This window comes from Mycetomoellerius zeteki, unplaced genomic scaffold, assembly GCF_001594055.1.
Source record: "Mycetomoellerius zeteki isolate Tzet28-1 unplaced genomic scaffold, Tzet1.0 scaffold221, whole genome shotgun sequence".
NCBI classification, from domain to species: Eukaryota; Metazoa; Arthropoda; class Insecta; order Hymenoptera; family Formicidae; genus Mycetomoellerius; species Mycetomoellerius zeteki.
The window spans coordinates 2,014,283-2,028,687 of NW_017257184.1; the positions used below are offsets into that span (position 1 = coordinate 2,014,283).

Genomic DNA, 14,405 nt, shown 5'->3' on the forward strand with positions numbered 1-14,405 from the left:
TATTTGCGTTAAGAAATACAGAATATATTTTCTCTCATGATATTTTTATCTAAAACTCTGCATCGAACAACAAACACGATTTTGCGCTATAACAACAACGTTGCACCTGTTTACAAAAACGTCAACAATTTGCTACAACTTGCACAGCGTCTGTGTTCTACAATAATCGAATGTTACATGTCCCCAGGTTTAATAAAGAGATACTATGGGATCGACGTTACGGTTCTCTCTTTCTCAACTCCTCACTTCATTCCGTTTCACATATTCTCTGTTTTCATAACGCAGTCGGGAAATCCATTTGCCGAGACTATGTCAAATGCTGGACGAGGCGGAGGGAAAGAATAATGTGTATTTCGGTAAATATTTGCACGGTGGGGTTTTAGCGAGTAATCTCTCTTGCTATTCTTCTCTTTATCTTCTCTCTATTTCTCTTCCGAAAAAAGGAATATTTGTTAGTTGGTACGATGATAAGGCCGCATTCCATCGCGCTGAGCCGCTGAAGTATATATCAGCGTTTCAGGCACTCAAAATGATAACGCTTATCTCGCGAGGGCGAAGGTGTGATGTCGAGTGAGGAAAAAGTAAAAAAAGAAACAAATATATAAAGAAAAATATATGCAAAGCACATTGAAAAATCTCGATCTAGTCGATAAAGTACAGAGGAAGAAGAGGAAGGAAAGAGGTAGACAGAGAGAGAGAGAGAGAGAGAGAGAGTTTGGTCGAGCGGATAACGTAATTGGATAATCGTATTTTCCGCGGCAAACGCAGGACACCCACGAAACGTCTCGCTTAAACGTTTCCGGGCCAACGGCACCATAAAAGTTGTCGGCCGAGCGCAATAAATTCGCAAGTAATATTCTTTTGGGAGGTGAAATATATTTTGTCGAAGCATTTTCTCCGTACCGTAGTGGCTCTCGTATCTCGCAACGCAATAGCCTCTATACAGTCTACACAGCCGCATGGCACTGCGATGCGGATTAACGTGACAGCCAAAAAATTGGCATGTCGATACGACGAGAAGTTTGAAGAAAACAACTACTACAACGAAGAAACAAAAAGTGTTATTTGTGCATCGAGGAAACATTTTAGAATTTACATATGCGATTTAAAGTTGTTGTAATTATTTGTTCATAACAAATAAAACAGCGTTATCAAATAACAATCGTATGAATTAAATCATATGAATTAAACGATTTTTTGAAAGTTCTCGTGCGCGCGAGCGTCGTTGATTTAACACGGTTTTAAAGTTACGTGCAAAACTTGAAAGAGCTCGCGACTACGCGATATCTCGGCCATCTCAGCTAGAGAAATTAAGATTGAATATTTTACGATTGCTTATCCACTCATTTATATATTAAGCACTTAGTGAAGTTATATATTTTCGTAAAATTCTAAATGCCCTGTTTCATATTTCGCAAGAGAAACAAAATACATTTAGTATTGAACAATGGAAATTTAATTGGTATTTATCACATTTTGATACTGTAATATTATGTAAGCACATGCTTCAATTAGTTTACTAATGAACGCAATAAATATTAATAATAGTATCAATACTCGTTATTCGAACTGCTAATAATTTCAATATAATGTAACGCGAACTAAATTTATTGATATACGTACAAAAAACTGATCATTAGCGAGGCGGTATTCAATATAGTTGCGCGTATTATTAATAATTACAAACATTTTGTAAAGTTACATTTCCGATATATATTGTAGTAGAGTCTCATCCATGAGAAGTTACTCCGTAAGTTATTATGATATTCAGAGTTTTAGTTATTCTACTTATATATAGGACAGAAGTCCGATAACTATATACCCCAGTTCGCATAAATCTGTTGCACTGACAGTGCAACCAATGCGTTCTATGGTGAGATACTCGTGAGATACTTGATGGGAGTTATTCTTACATCGTATACCACGGGTATTATCGACTTCGAAACAAGTTTTCATTGTGCGCGTTTATATCGGGAGGGAAGCCGTGTAGTTCGCGGCATCACGTAAAGTTCACCGATAGTGTCGAAAATTTCAAAGACGGCTCGCGATTTCCCTAAAATAGCTGATTAAATTAATGAAGTAGAATATTCCGTTCCCTGCCGCCGTCGAACGACTGCACCTTTGCCGGTGAAACTTCTTCGCGACTACGCATTCGTGCTCTCTCGTACGCTCGTTGCTCGCTAAGTCAAACAACAAATATTGTTTCCGATGCGAGATTATATCTCTACAATATTATTTTCAAGAAAATATTTGCTCTCTCAACAAATAAACGCTCACTTGTTTATTTAAATAGTTTTTCTTCCTTTTCAAATTTACATTACCGTTTCATGTTATGAGAGTCCGTAACGTCTCGATTTGATTGGCAAATATTCAAACATCAGTTAATTTCAAACGACATCTCTTTCAAAATCTTTCTGATTACTTTTCATGTACTACATCCGTCGCGCATCAATGAGAGTTTTACACTGGAAAATCATCGTTTAAAACGCGACGTTAATTCTCGCGATCAATTTCAATTATGGACGACAGACACGTTGATCGGCGGAAACGTCGTACGTGCGCGAGCAGCGTGATCGGCAGACACGGTAATTATAGAGGAAATACCCATGAATAATATTACGAGTCTGCGAGGATAATATGCATCGACGGCTGTTTTCGATCCAGCAATCATTGTTTCATTGCGCATCGTACTTGTCAAAATTAATCACTATTATATCGGATATGCGTGGTGCAAATTAGACGTAGACACGAAGAGAGAGTAGAATGCCGGAGGGTTGATATTAATTCAACAGGTTCTCTCCCTTACCTGTCCTGGCAATCTGCGTGCTCCTTGTGGCCCTCTCGTCGTCCTTCCAGCCGCCGTCGTTCCGTCTCGATTCTTTTCTCTCGCCCACCTGTTCTCGATCGCCCCGCGTCGCCGACTCGCCGAACGACGTGCCTGGAATAAATTATTAATCGTATTCCGATCTGTCCTTGCACTTTTCGCCCCAGTTGCCTAAGTTTCCGTAGAGGCAAGCGCGCGACCACCGTTACGACGATTTAATTAAACGAATGCTCGATCGCGAACTGTCGATTGGACAAAAACGTGAATTATTCTGATTCGCGGTATCGATAGTGAACTATCGAATTGCAGCGGAAGATAAATTTTCGCCAAAAACGAATGTTCCGATATCACACTACTTAGCTGTCATAATTTTGTAGTAATGAAATGAATTTAATGAATTTTATAATGAATTTGTTATCGGTGCTATTGGCAACGGTGTTCGAGCGCTGCTCGTAAAAGAACTGATACATTTTCAACAAATTAGCTATATTTAAGGGCGTTACGAATTCTTCTCAGAGTAAAAAAAAAAGAAGATAGAAATCGTAATAAATGCTAAATTAATTTTTTCTCTTGGGTAAATCTGTAAAATTTGTATCCGTTCGGGGACAGTCATTTCACTGGAGAAAAGTAGGCGACAAGCATAATTAAATTCTTGTTAAAATAGCCGTTGTTTTTCGGAACACGTAATAATGGCATTTTAAAGTTAGAGTAATTAAAAAGTGGCGCGCGCGACCAGAGTGTCCTATGCGGAATTACGCAGACACGTTGTCATTTATATATATATATATACATATATATATATACATATAATAAGCTCTTACGAAAAATGTATAACGCGAAATAGTTCATGACTGAGCATATCCTATTTATACAAAGTCGTGTTACATTTGCAGAGCTTTCATTTAAGGCACTTCATAAATTTGCGTTTAAAAAGACACCACGTATATATACATATGTAACTGTTGGTTGTTTAAACTAATTATTCTAGCTATATATTAATTATTATAGCTAATTATTATAGCTGTCAAAGCTGGTCAAATTATAATATATCGATTTATCGTGAGTTAATATAAATCTCTGTTTTATAAAACGCAATTTGCATTCGAAGAACCGTGAAGCAAGCAAAAAAAAAATTTTTTTTATATTTATCCTCGCTCTAATATTGAAACATCGAGATAAAGTAATAAAAAAGGAATATCAAAAATTATCTCTTCAAAATAGCTAATTTCACAAACGATATAAAGTGCTTTCTGTCTCGTGTTTCAATTGACACTGCGGATTCACGTACGTGTGCCATATTTATCATCGCTGTATGCCTTATGGATATCCGCGTAACAGAATAACACGTAGGGACAATATATCGCGTGTTAAATCGCCGCGAGTGCAGTCGGAGCGAGTTCGAATCGAGCGACGTAGATACACGTGGGCTGCATTTCCGTCTCGGAGCAGAACGAGATCGAGATTTATCGTAGTCTACGTGGTGGAGCCAGGTAGAATTAATGCAGCGTCCCTCTCCTCTTCCAACCCCCCCGAGTCATTCTCCGCGGCCGAGGTGCTTTATTCCTCGCGCCCGTCCGCGTTTTTTTCCGTCTGCTGTGAGTGCGTTCGATCGCCGTGCAATGATTTAACGTCGTTACGCAAGCGATTCTGCGATAACGGCCGTCGCACCGTCGTGTGTAATACCGGCTGCCAATTGCTCGCAACTGGAAACACCACTGCGACGAACGTGAGATATTAAATCTCTGCGTGGCCGTAACTTTATTACTTCGATACTTTGTTGCCTCGCGTCGGAAAGAAAAATGCGAGGTGTAACAGTGAACGAAACCACTCGGTCAATTTTGAAACGCAAACGGCAAAAAAAGAGACGAAAAAGAAGATTAAAATCCTTAACTTCAAACTATTTACACTCTGCGATTGGTATTTGCTGTGTGTAATACAGATAATATAAATAACAGTAAATAATGTGGTTTGCCAACCACAATTGGTAACCGTTACTTTTCAAGTAAGTACTTTACCGTTATTTTTTATAATAAACAATTTGATGACGATGTTGCAATTTTTTATGATAACGCTAACTAACTAAACGCTAAGGTTGTACTTAAGTTAGAAGAGTCACTTTGAAAAGTATTTGTCACCATTACGCGTTACTTATCGAAAAAAGTAATAAATAACGAGTAACGCGTTATAAGTTAGGAATTATTTTTTTCAGTAACAAGTGATTTTTTCAATCTATTACAAGTAACGATCGACTTTTCTAACTCTGATGTTACCATTACCATAAAAAATTCACAATATCATTACCAATATCATTAAATCTTTATTATAACAAGGTAACGATCGATAAAGTAACGGCGTTACAAATAACGCGTTATTTGCCAACCCTGTAAATAACATTAAAAAATTCAAATTAATCAAGAGATTGTTGCTGATCGAGATCATATCGAAAGTCAGATTTAAACGAAGACTTCACGGTGTTATCGCGTTCCCGTAAATGGCTGCTCATGCGCGTGTAATTTCATCGTCGATGCGTCATGACTTTTTATAAGACTCTTTTATAAGACTTTAAATAAGACTCTTAGCTCTTCTTTGCTAATAGAGATTGACATTCAAATGACGATCGATATTTTATTTCGATGATTCAGTCGCCGTGGAATTCGCCGGTCACAGGGTGGCAAAGCGATAAACATTGGATGCACGAGGTTGCACGTATACAGATACGTATACGAGCTCGTTTCGTCGAGAAAAATAACCGGCTGCTGGCGAATTTATTTATTCGATAAACGAAGACACAATCGCACGACATTGTAACGCGAATTCTTGCTCGACTGGCGTCGCTGTTCGCCGGAAATGCATGCTAGCGGCACGGAAGGAAATATCACGTAACTCAGCTTGCGCGAATAATAATAAACTGAAAAATGAAATAAACGAAAGTTTGGTTGAACTTTAAAGCGAGCAACTACGCGCAAAAGAAGTTACATCTTTTAGCAATATACCGATTCTCTATCAAGGATTTCACGTTGAGATACACATAACTAAATATTTGTGTTGGTACAATGGTACAAGTTGGGCTTTTATTACTGCCAAATATATCACATATTCGTATAAGATTACATGGAATACGGGAGATCCGCGTTCGAACCTCGGCTGAGGTAATATTTTTCGCAATAAAATTACTCGCATAATTTTTAAGTCTTATTATTATCAAATTATTAATATTCTCACAAGATACTTATTAACATAAAAAGTTCGTAAATTGCTTGGCAATTTAATATAACACTACTCTAGTACTCTTCTCTGCTTTGACCGAAAATAGGATTTTTCTTTCTTAATTTATTGATTCATATAAGATTACCGTTAATCTCCTGAGTAGAATAATTTCCTCGGGTGCTTTGTAAATAAATACACATAAATCCTTCAAAATAGAGGTTGAGAAACGCTGCGACTGAAGAATGTATATTGCACGCTTCAAAACGATACAAGCGCGGTGATATTGTAGCAAAATATCAACATTGCGAGTAAAGTAGACCGCAGCTAACGCCGGTAGTTGATAGCCATAAATCTTCGGGATTTCGCGACGGACAGATTCGGAGCGACGATGATAACATCGGCATAATGGTGTACGTGCGGGTGTGTGCGGGAAGAAGATGCACCGTTTTACCGTCGCCGCGCCTTCTCGTCGACGTCTTGGCGAACGCGAAATCGAGCGTTTACACGCGAAAGAATGCGAGGCCGAGGAAAGATCGTCCCGTATGCGCCAGCGAGGAAGGTGAGGCCAATCTCGTCAGTCAGCTGAGCAAAGATTGACATCACCGCCGCGTGCCGGCGCGCTGATTCACGCGCATTTATTCGGGAAGAAAGTGCTCGAGACTCGATAGGAAGATGGGGATTTGAGTAGCCCCGGCGCGTAGCAATCCGTTTAGATCCGTCAGTCTGTCAATTAAAATACCAGCCTGCGGATTACGTCGGCTTTCAGCGTGCGAGGAGAGCGTGGCTCTCGCGTATTTGCGTAGATGATTAGTAGCGCACGAGCGGAATGAGATGCGTCGAGTCATCGGTGAATTTTGGCGCCGACGATTGTTTACGAATGTCGGGTACCCATCACGAACCACGTAACGTTGAATTTTCGATGTGGACAGTAGGCTATAAAAAATACCGAGAAGAAAAAGAGAGAGAGAGAGAATTTTTATTTATCCATGTTAAATATAATACCAAATGTAAATGTGTGTATACGTAGATGACTGTCAATTTTCAACGAACTTTCGACTTTGCGTTACCGATTCTCAACTTTCAAATTGCAAAATTGAAATATATCAAAATTTAAATATACGAAGTCAATCAGCGAATAAATTTATTGTGTAAAATCTGAACGACTACCGATTATTACCTTTCACTTCCGCAATTTTTAACAAGCTCTTTATTAGCGATGAATAATAGCGAGTTAAAAACTACGGCCTTTAAATGCAGAGTATTTTGAACAGACAGTTGTTTAGTGCAACTGCGCAAATATGATAACCGTGAATATTAAATGTAAATTAAATGTTTATGCGATGCGTAAAGGCTTGAGGAAAGTCATCGCCGCATTCACAGCTTGCCGCGATAAATAATGGTGTCATCACTCCCGTCTTGATTTACGATTAATTCGTACGATATATCATCGTGCACGGGTGCGTCCGCGTGCGTTTACATTCGCAGGTGCACGGGCAAATACGATGCAAGATCTTGCACTCGACTACGTTGCTTGCTCGAACGGCAAGCGAGTAGATAAACGAGTTGTTTCTACGAGCGAAATATGCGAGGAAACACAATAAATACTTCGCGCCAATAAATTTTAGCATCGTTAAAGTCTCGGTGCGTCGGAATAGGTGTTTAAAGATCACGCCTCAAATCTTAGCACAAACAAATTCGAAGAAGCGTTACTTCTTAAATCACCTTACGGGCAACGCAGTGAACTTCGCACATCGATATCAATAGCGTAATCGCATAATCTAAAAACATACATGCTATTTATATTCCTTGTAAATCTTTATATTCCGTCAGCATTTATCTTTAGACTACAAGATGGCAGTTAGTGATGGCAGGATCGTTTAAATTCATCTATTTAAATAATTTAATTTATTTACGCAATATTTTTTTCCCTTTATTATCAAGCGTTCATTTAAATGTTGACGCTTAAATAGTTTCACGTACATCGGAAGTGGTGTGGATCGTGATGTGGAAGAGGAAATTAGGACGACAGATTTAATCTCATATTTCCAATGTTGCAATACTCCAATTAATTCGCTATGCAATACGCGACGATGATGAGCGCCTCTTTTTTGCCGACCTTTACCGACGATTAAACTAAAATTCAATTTTCTGTTCTTTGCAGACGCAATTAATCAGAGAGATAACAGAGTTCCGTGACCTTTCTATATTTTTGAACTACGGGTGCCTCCGCGTTTGAAAACGATAGAAGATAACCACGATTACAGTAAAATATTGCTTACAATCGAGATCCTCTCGCGAGCGTATTTCCGAACATCCGAATACACGGATTAAGGGCAATCTGGATTATCGGCACAACCAATAAACGTACAATCGATTATCGGGACGCCCCGTATTTACAAGCGCCCTAGCTGTATTAGCGTTTAAAACGCGGCATTATAACGTAATAGCGCGTAGCAATCGATATTAAAAAATGAAAACTAGCGATATGTGTATATCTCTCTTGTCAATCTCACCTTAAGTATTCATCGAGTATCATGTCGTTTTGTTGTTACGAATAATATTAATTTGTTGTTACGAATAATATTAAATGAAAACATTAGATCCCCGAGATTTCATTGCATACGCATTAATATTTAATTAAACGTATTAAAACACTGCAACAGATGTGAATTGGCTCGAGACGTATGCACGCAAAATTTAATAAAAAGTAAAACGATAATATATGTCGATACAATAAATATAATAATATACATCGTGAGTAATGAACAGTATATTTAATATTCATAAAATCCCACGATTAAGCGAAGAAATTTGTTATTTATACGTAAGTGATTCTGTTTATACATTAATATGAGATATATAGTATCGAATATTTCTCTCTTCAGAAGAACAACGTAAAGAATGTGCGTACGTACGCGGCATGTATTCGAATCGTATTGCAATCCCAATTCGGAAGCCATTTCAATTCGACTTTACCTTCCGCAAACAGCGTCTCGATTTCATTTTGTTGCGGAACAATGAGTGTAAACTTTACTACCTGTCAGCAGAAACAGCCGACAAGAATCGCCGGCGTTCGAGAGGTACTTCGTTTTCGAGAATTCGTAGATTGTCCACTGACCATAGCCACTATTGATTTCGTGGGAGACGAAAGATCGTTTTCGAGACGAGCGACTTGTTCAAGTCACGTTCAAATAATCCTAACGCAAGTAAATTGAAACGATTAATTTTGTCATCTGTTAGTACACGGCCAGCTGCTAGTACACTTTTGTGCAACGTATCGATGCGTGCATAAAATAAAATTTATGTTGCCTAAATAAAATGTCCTTCAGAGACGCGATTCGATTCGATTCGGTTAGTATCATGAATATTCCAATCTTCGAATTTCGCGAAGAATGTGGGCTACACAAACAATCGGCACCGTTTGTCTTTATCTAGAAACACTATGCCAAGGCTGCGACAGTTAGGCAGGAGATATTAGGATGGACCTTGCTAGTTTAAGGCAGCAGAGACTCGCAGGTAGGTATAACAAATCTTCGAGACGTGCTTAATCCTTTAGTGAGAATTCCGGAGTTTCCAGTAAATAAAATACTTCCTTATCTCCTTTTATTTGTTTCATTCGGCTGATTTTGTTCGAAATTTATCGTTTTGCTTTAGTATATTCCGAATAACAACGCATAGCTCTCTCTGATCCAAGAAAATATTTTAATCACATTATCAAATATTATTTTTCATCATCCGAAAGCTATGTTGTAATCTTCTAATTTTAAATATTACTAGCACCATTGTGTGCCAGAAATATAACTGCGCACAATTCTTAATCTCACACACATCTTGAGTAATGGGCTTCGACAAACCTCATTCGAGATGGCTGTCCCCATTCTATTTTAATCGCGTCAACCTGTTCAATCGCCATATTTTCTCGCACGATCTAGTTCTGCTCTGTAAATTAACTCTTAAACAATGAATAACCCTGAACCATCAATATTGCACATCGATCAGCACAATTACTGATAAAATAATATCCATCGCAGAAAGCGCAGCTATAGCTCAACTGATACTCGCGAAAAAAAATTGACCGAAATAAAAACCACAAAAACAAAAATAAAAATGAATCGACTTACTGACGATCTATTTATATCAATGACGGAAGCTACCTGTTCGAGTGAAACGTTCTCTCGGTAAATCAACGTGAATCAAATACTGCAGAATCTGAACCGTTGACACAGTTCCTCGCGACATCTTCTCTTCGAGAAAAATGATGCATGAAATGTAAGTGATAAATCATCTCGATGTCACTCCACTTCATTCTTATACCCAACCCTCACGTTGAAATACAGACGTCAGGTTTGTGTAAAAACGATAAGTAAATAAGCATATGTCCACGAGGGAACGGTGGGCGCGTGATAAAAAATAAATCACGCTCGATCGTTCATAAATCAACTTATCGCCGCGCAGCTTCCGTTCGCGCGAGATAACTTACCGTGTTACTTGCACTTGCGGTGCGTGCGTTATCGACGCGCACCGATGGTCGCCGATCGCGATCGGATTTTGCAATGCGTGCGTCGCGTGCGGGAGAATGTGTTCCGATACATGTGTTACCGCGAACATATTATCGAGGCGATGAATGAACGAATGTGCCACGCGTGTGCGTGCGTTGAGCGAGTGAATGGACGGGCTTGAGACTCGCGTGCGTATTTTGGTGAATGCGTCAGAGCCCCGGCAATGCACGAGGAATGCGCGATGTGCATCGCCTGCAGAAACAAAATGCACGATCGCTGCATCCGGCGGCACGGTTCGCTCCGCCTCGTCTCACCTGTCGCACGCAAATATAAATTGGCACTTAAGTTCGACTAATCTGAATGTATAATAACGCTATTTCCGGTTCATTCTAGATTACGGATCTTTTCTAGGTTACGCTGATATTGTTTAAAATAAATTATATCTTTTAATAACTTGCCGATAATGTATAATGCGATACCCGTTCGATTATCTATAATGTATGTTCCTACAATTCTCATTCAGCATAGAAATATAATCGCATTTCGCAGAACATGTAGTTATATGTATTATCGATAATGGAAAAACTGTCACGCAGTACGATTTTATTTTCCGATGAACGATAATTCACAAACGGGTTTAGCCTCTTAAATTCACGTCGCAGCGAACCTGCGGAGATAAAGTGAATATAAAAAGTGTATGTTCCAATAACAATTTTAAGATACTCTTGAAAATTGATAGAAAAGTGGTATTAAAGAAAACCTAGATTTTTATCATAGAGTATACATAATTTGTCATTTAAACATCCCACACTGTTAAATCTATAGTGTCAAATTTAACCTAACGTGAGTCGCGACTGCTCCTACTAAATATATCGTTATTTTTTACCAAAACGATAGTTAAATTTGACACTATATTGTGTCAATTTGACACTATATAGTGTTAAATTGACACTGTATAGTGTCAAATATAACCATTGCTTTATTATAAAATAACGATATGATTGAGTAGGAGCAGTGGCGACTCACGTTAAGTTAAATTTGACACTATAGATTTAACAGTGCATATGTCTGAAAATATAAATTTGATTGTATTCGTATTTAATAAAAATTTAAAATAAGTTTTATGTATCATTAAAAAATATACGTTGCACTAGTATATTTTATTCTATTTGTTATGTAACTTTTCGATAACGAAAATTTCATTTTTTTTCAGCCAATCTCATTTCAGTGCTTCGAAATCCCTAGATATTATCGAAATTCGCATCCTGTAAGCTTCCGTAACCCTTTGGAACTTACTTCGCGGAAAGTGTGCATAAAATGGTGCTACATTCGTGAAACAGTGCGATCGTTTCTCGCGCGCTTTATTCGCTTTTCCGCTTGTTCCCCATCGCCTCGTTTTTTCGTTTGCCAACTGCTACCTGTCTCGCTGCTACGTCGTGCACAAGTCTCTCCTTTATTTTCATTTGCACGTAGCTAAACCGAATTACCTCGGAAACGAGCGCCGTGGAAATGACTGCGCGTCGCATACATGTACAATTAACGAGGTAAATTTGAAGGGTGTTAAATTTAGAAAAACATGATCGCGTGTTTATATCGCGATTAAACCATTTTTATCTATCTATCGATGAATTGTGTGACATTTTGTTGCTAGGCGACTGCTTGGCGATCTACAATTTCATTTTTATGATCATTCTAAAATTTTTCAAATAATTTTAAAATTATTTATCAGTGATTTGGACTAAAATGACAGCAAGTTCTCTGTATTTTATTTCTTCAGCAAGTTTCTTAGAATGCGGAAAAAGTAATTACAGAAATTTTCTTTCGTATAATACACGTCATTGAATTACGTAAAAGAAAATTCATACCGTATATAATAATAAGGATCGATCGATTCAAATCTGCAAAAATTCTGTAAAATTCTGTGCGTTGACTATCGCTTGACAATGGAACGAAATAACACAGAAAGTGGATCGCAATGTAGCTGATTGATAAACAACGGTCCACCTAGCGGGCCACTCAATGCAGAAAGCAAAAAAAAAAAGGGAATGAAAGCCAAAGTTGGAGTTTCGGCTGGCGACTCGAATTCTATCTGACGCAATGTGCGTCAGACGTCAAATTCGACTGGCGCGATATTTTGATGTTTACGGAATGAATGGAACTGTACGCGGAGCGGACAGCTTTACTGGTTAAAAACAAGCGTAAAACAAACATTAGTTTGCGCGACGCTTACTTCGGCGATTGTTCGACATGGATCAACCGTATCGTATCGATATTTACGTTAGGTGGACTTTTTTGTTAGTTTATAACAATAGTGATGCTACAACTTTCTGGAGGAAAATAAAATCAATTAATTTTTTATATGTAAAAAAATAATTATTACATCAAGAAAATTTAATAGAATAAAAAGTAAAAGGTTACAAAAGGGCGTTTAGGAATCAGCGCTGTAATAAGTGCGCAAGAATTGATGTAATAATATCTTCTTCCAATTATTCTGTTTCTTTATTTTACGTTTCGATTAACTTCTAGCCATCTTCAGCGAACAGTAATATATAAATTGAAATTCTAACAAACATAAGTTCCTCCTGTGGTTACACTCTTACACCGAAATTCCATGCCAGTTTGATAGAATATTTAATAGAATAATTTAATAGAATAAGATTAGTCTTTCTTAAAACGTTTATACTTGTATATTCCTATTATTATTCAACGTGGTTAGTGCGAAGAATCTCACTGCAAATCCAAATGTATAAAAAGTGAATTCAATATATGTGTTTTATTTAGTTTTCCGTGTAAAATGTGATACTACACCTTTAAATCTATATTTGTATGCAGTATATTGCGTTATTTTCATACGGAAAACTAATCGCGCGCATATATTGAAGTTACTTTTTACATATTTGGATTTGAAGTGCTCAATTAATAATATAATGCACCATTCATAAATCGTGACATATGCGATTCTAAGATCTGTATAAGTTTATAACCGGTAAATATAATTAAAGTGCAAAGAAATTAAATTAAATTATAAAAGTCGACTGTGCATATACAAAAACCGAGTTTCTCGCGAATCAAATAGAATGTGCGCAAACATTTCCCTAAATTAATAATACCAACGCGCGTAGTAAAAATTCATGGGTCGACCTTACGATCTTTCCATGGAAGGGGGCTCGTCGCGCCTTTTAAGAACGTTCCACGCTTCGTCGCGTTTGCATACGGCGACGCGAAACGAATGAACACGGTTCTCATTCGGGTGAGAAAATAAAGTGGCAGTCTGCCAGAGCGGCGCAATTCGCTCTTGCACTCGCAAGAATTCAATTTTCACAATTTCAATACGCAGATTTCTACAATGCTCCGTGCGTAAGCCGCCTGCCTAAAATAATTCTCGTAGCTTTCCGTCGAAATGTCCGAAGAAATCAAACTATCACAGTCCGAAAAAGTACAACAAGAGTGCGGAGTGAATGTGATAATTATAGTTTATTGTGAATGTCTCATAATTAAGCGATAATTGATTACTGTTATTAATATTGTTGGATTATATAAATTTATGTAGAAATAATATATGATTCTTGTATTTTATATATCTTGTAATATTTTATGCGTTTTTTAATCTAATAGCATTTCTCTCATTAATAATTTATTTTAATGATAGATACATAAATCTACGTAATTATGCAGTACTCATCATTGTTATAAACGTCATATAACAATTTCATATTTTATATATTTTGCAATATAAAGTGATAATTTATAAATTATTATCATTATTAAGAATTTAATATGAGTTGATATCACACATATCGTATGACTTCGTGTGAGATCGTTCGATTTGTAGCTGACAGGTCTCGAAATTGATCCCTTATTCTATATATACCTCG

The 14,405-nt window shown here is 37.5% G+C and overlaps 1 protein-coding gene across 1 annotated transcript in view; it reads right to left on the reverse strand.

The window, feature by feature from the left end:
* cmpy (crimpy) overlaps nt 1-14,405 on the reverse strand; it is a 275,967-nt gene that overhangs the window by 99,583 nt on the left and 161,979 nt on the right. Inside the window, exon 6 of the mRNA XM_018448462.1 lies at nt 2,807-2,938. Within this exon, the coding sequence (XP_018303964.1) occupies nt 2,807-2,938 (132 nt within the window). The remainder of the gene's footprint in view (nt 1-2,806; nt 2,939-14,405) is intronic.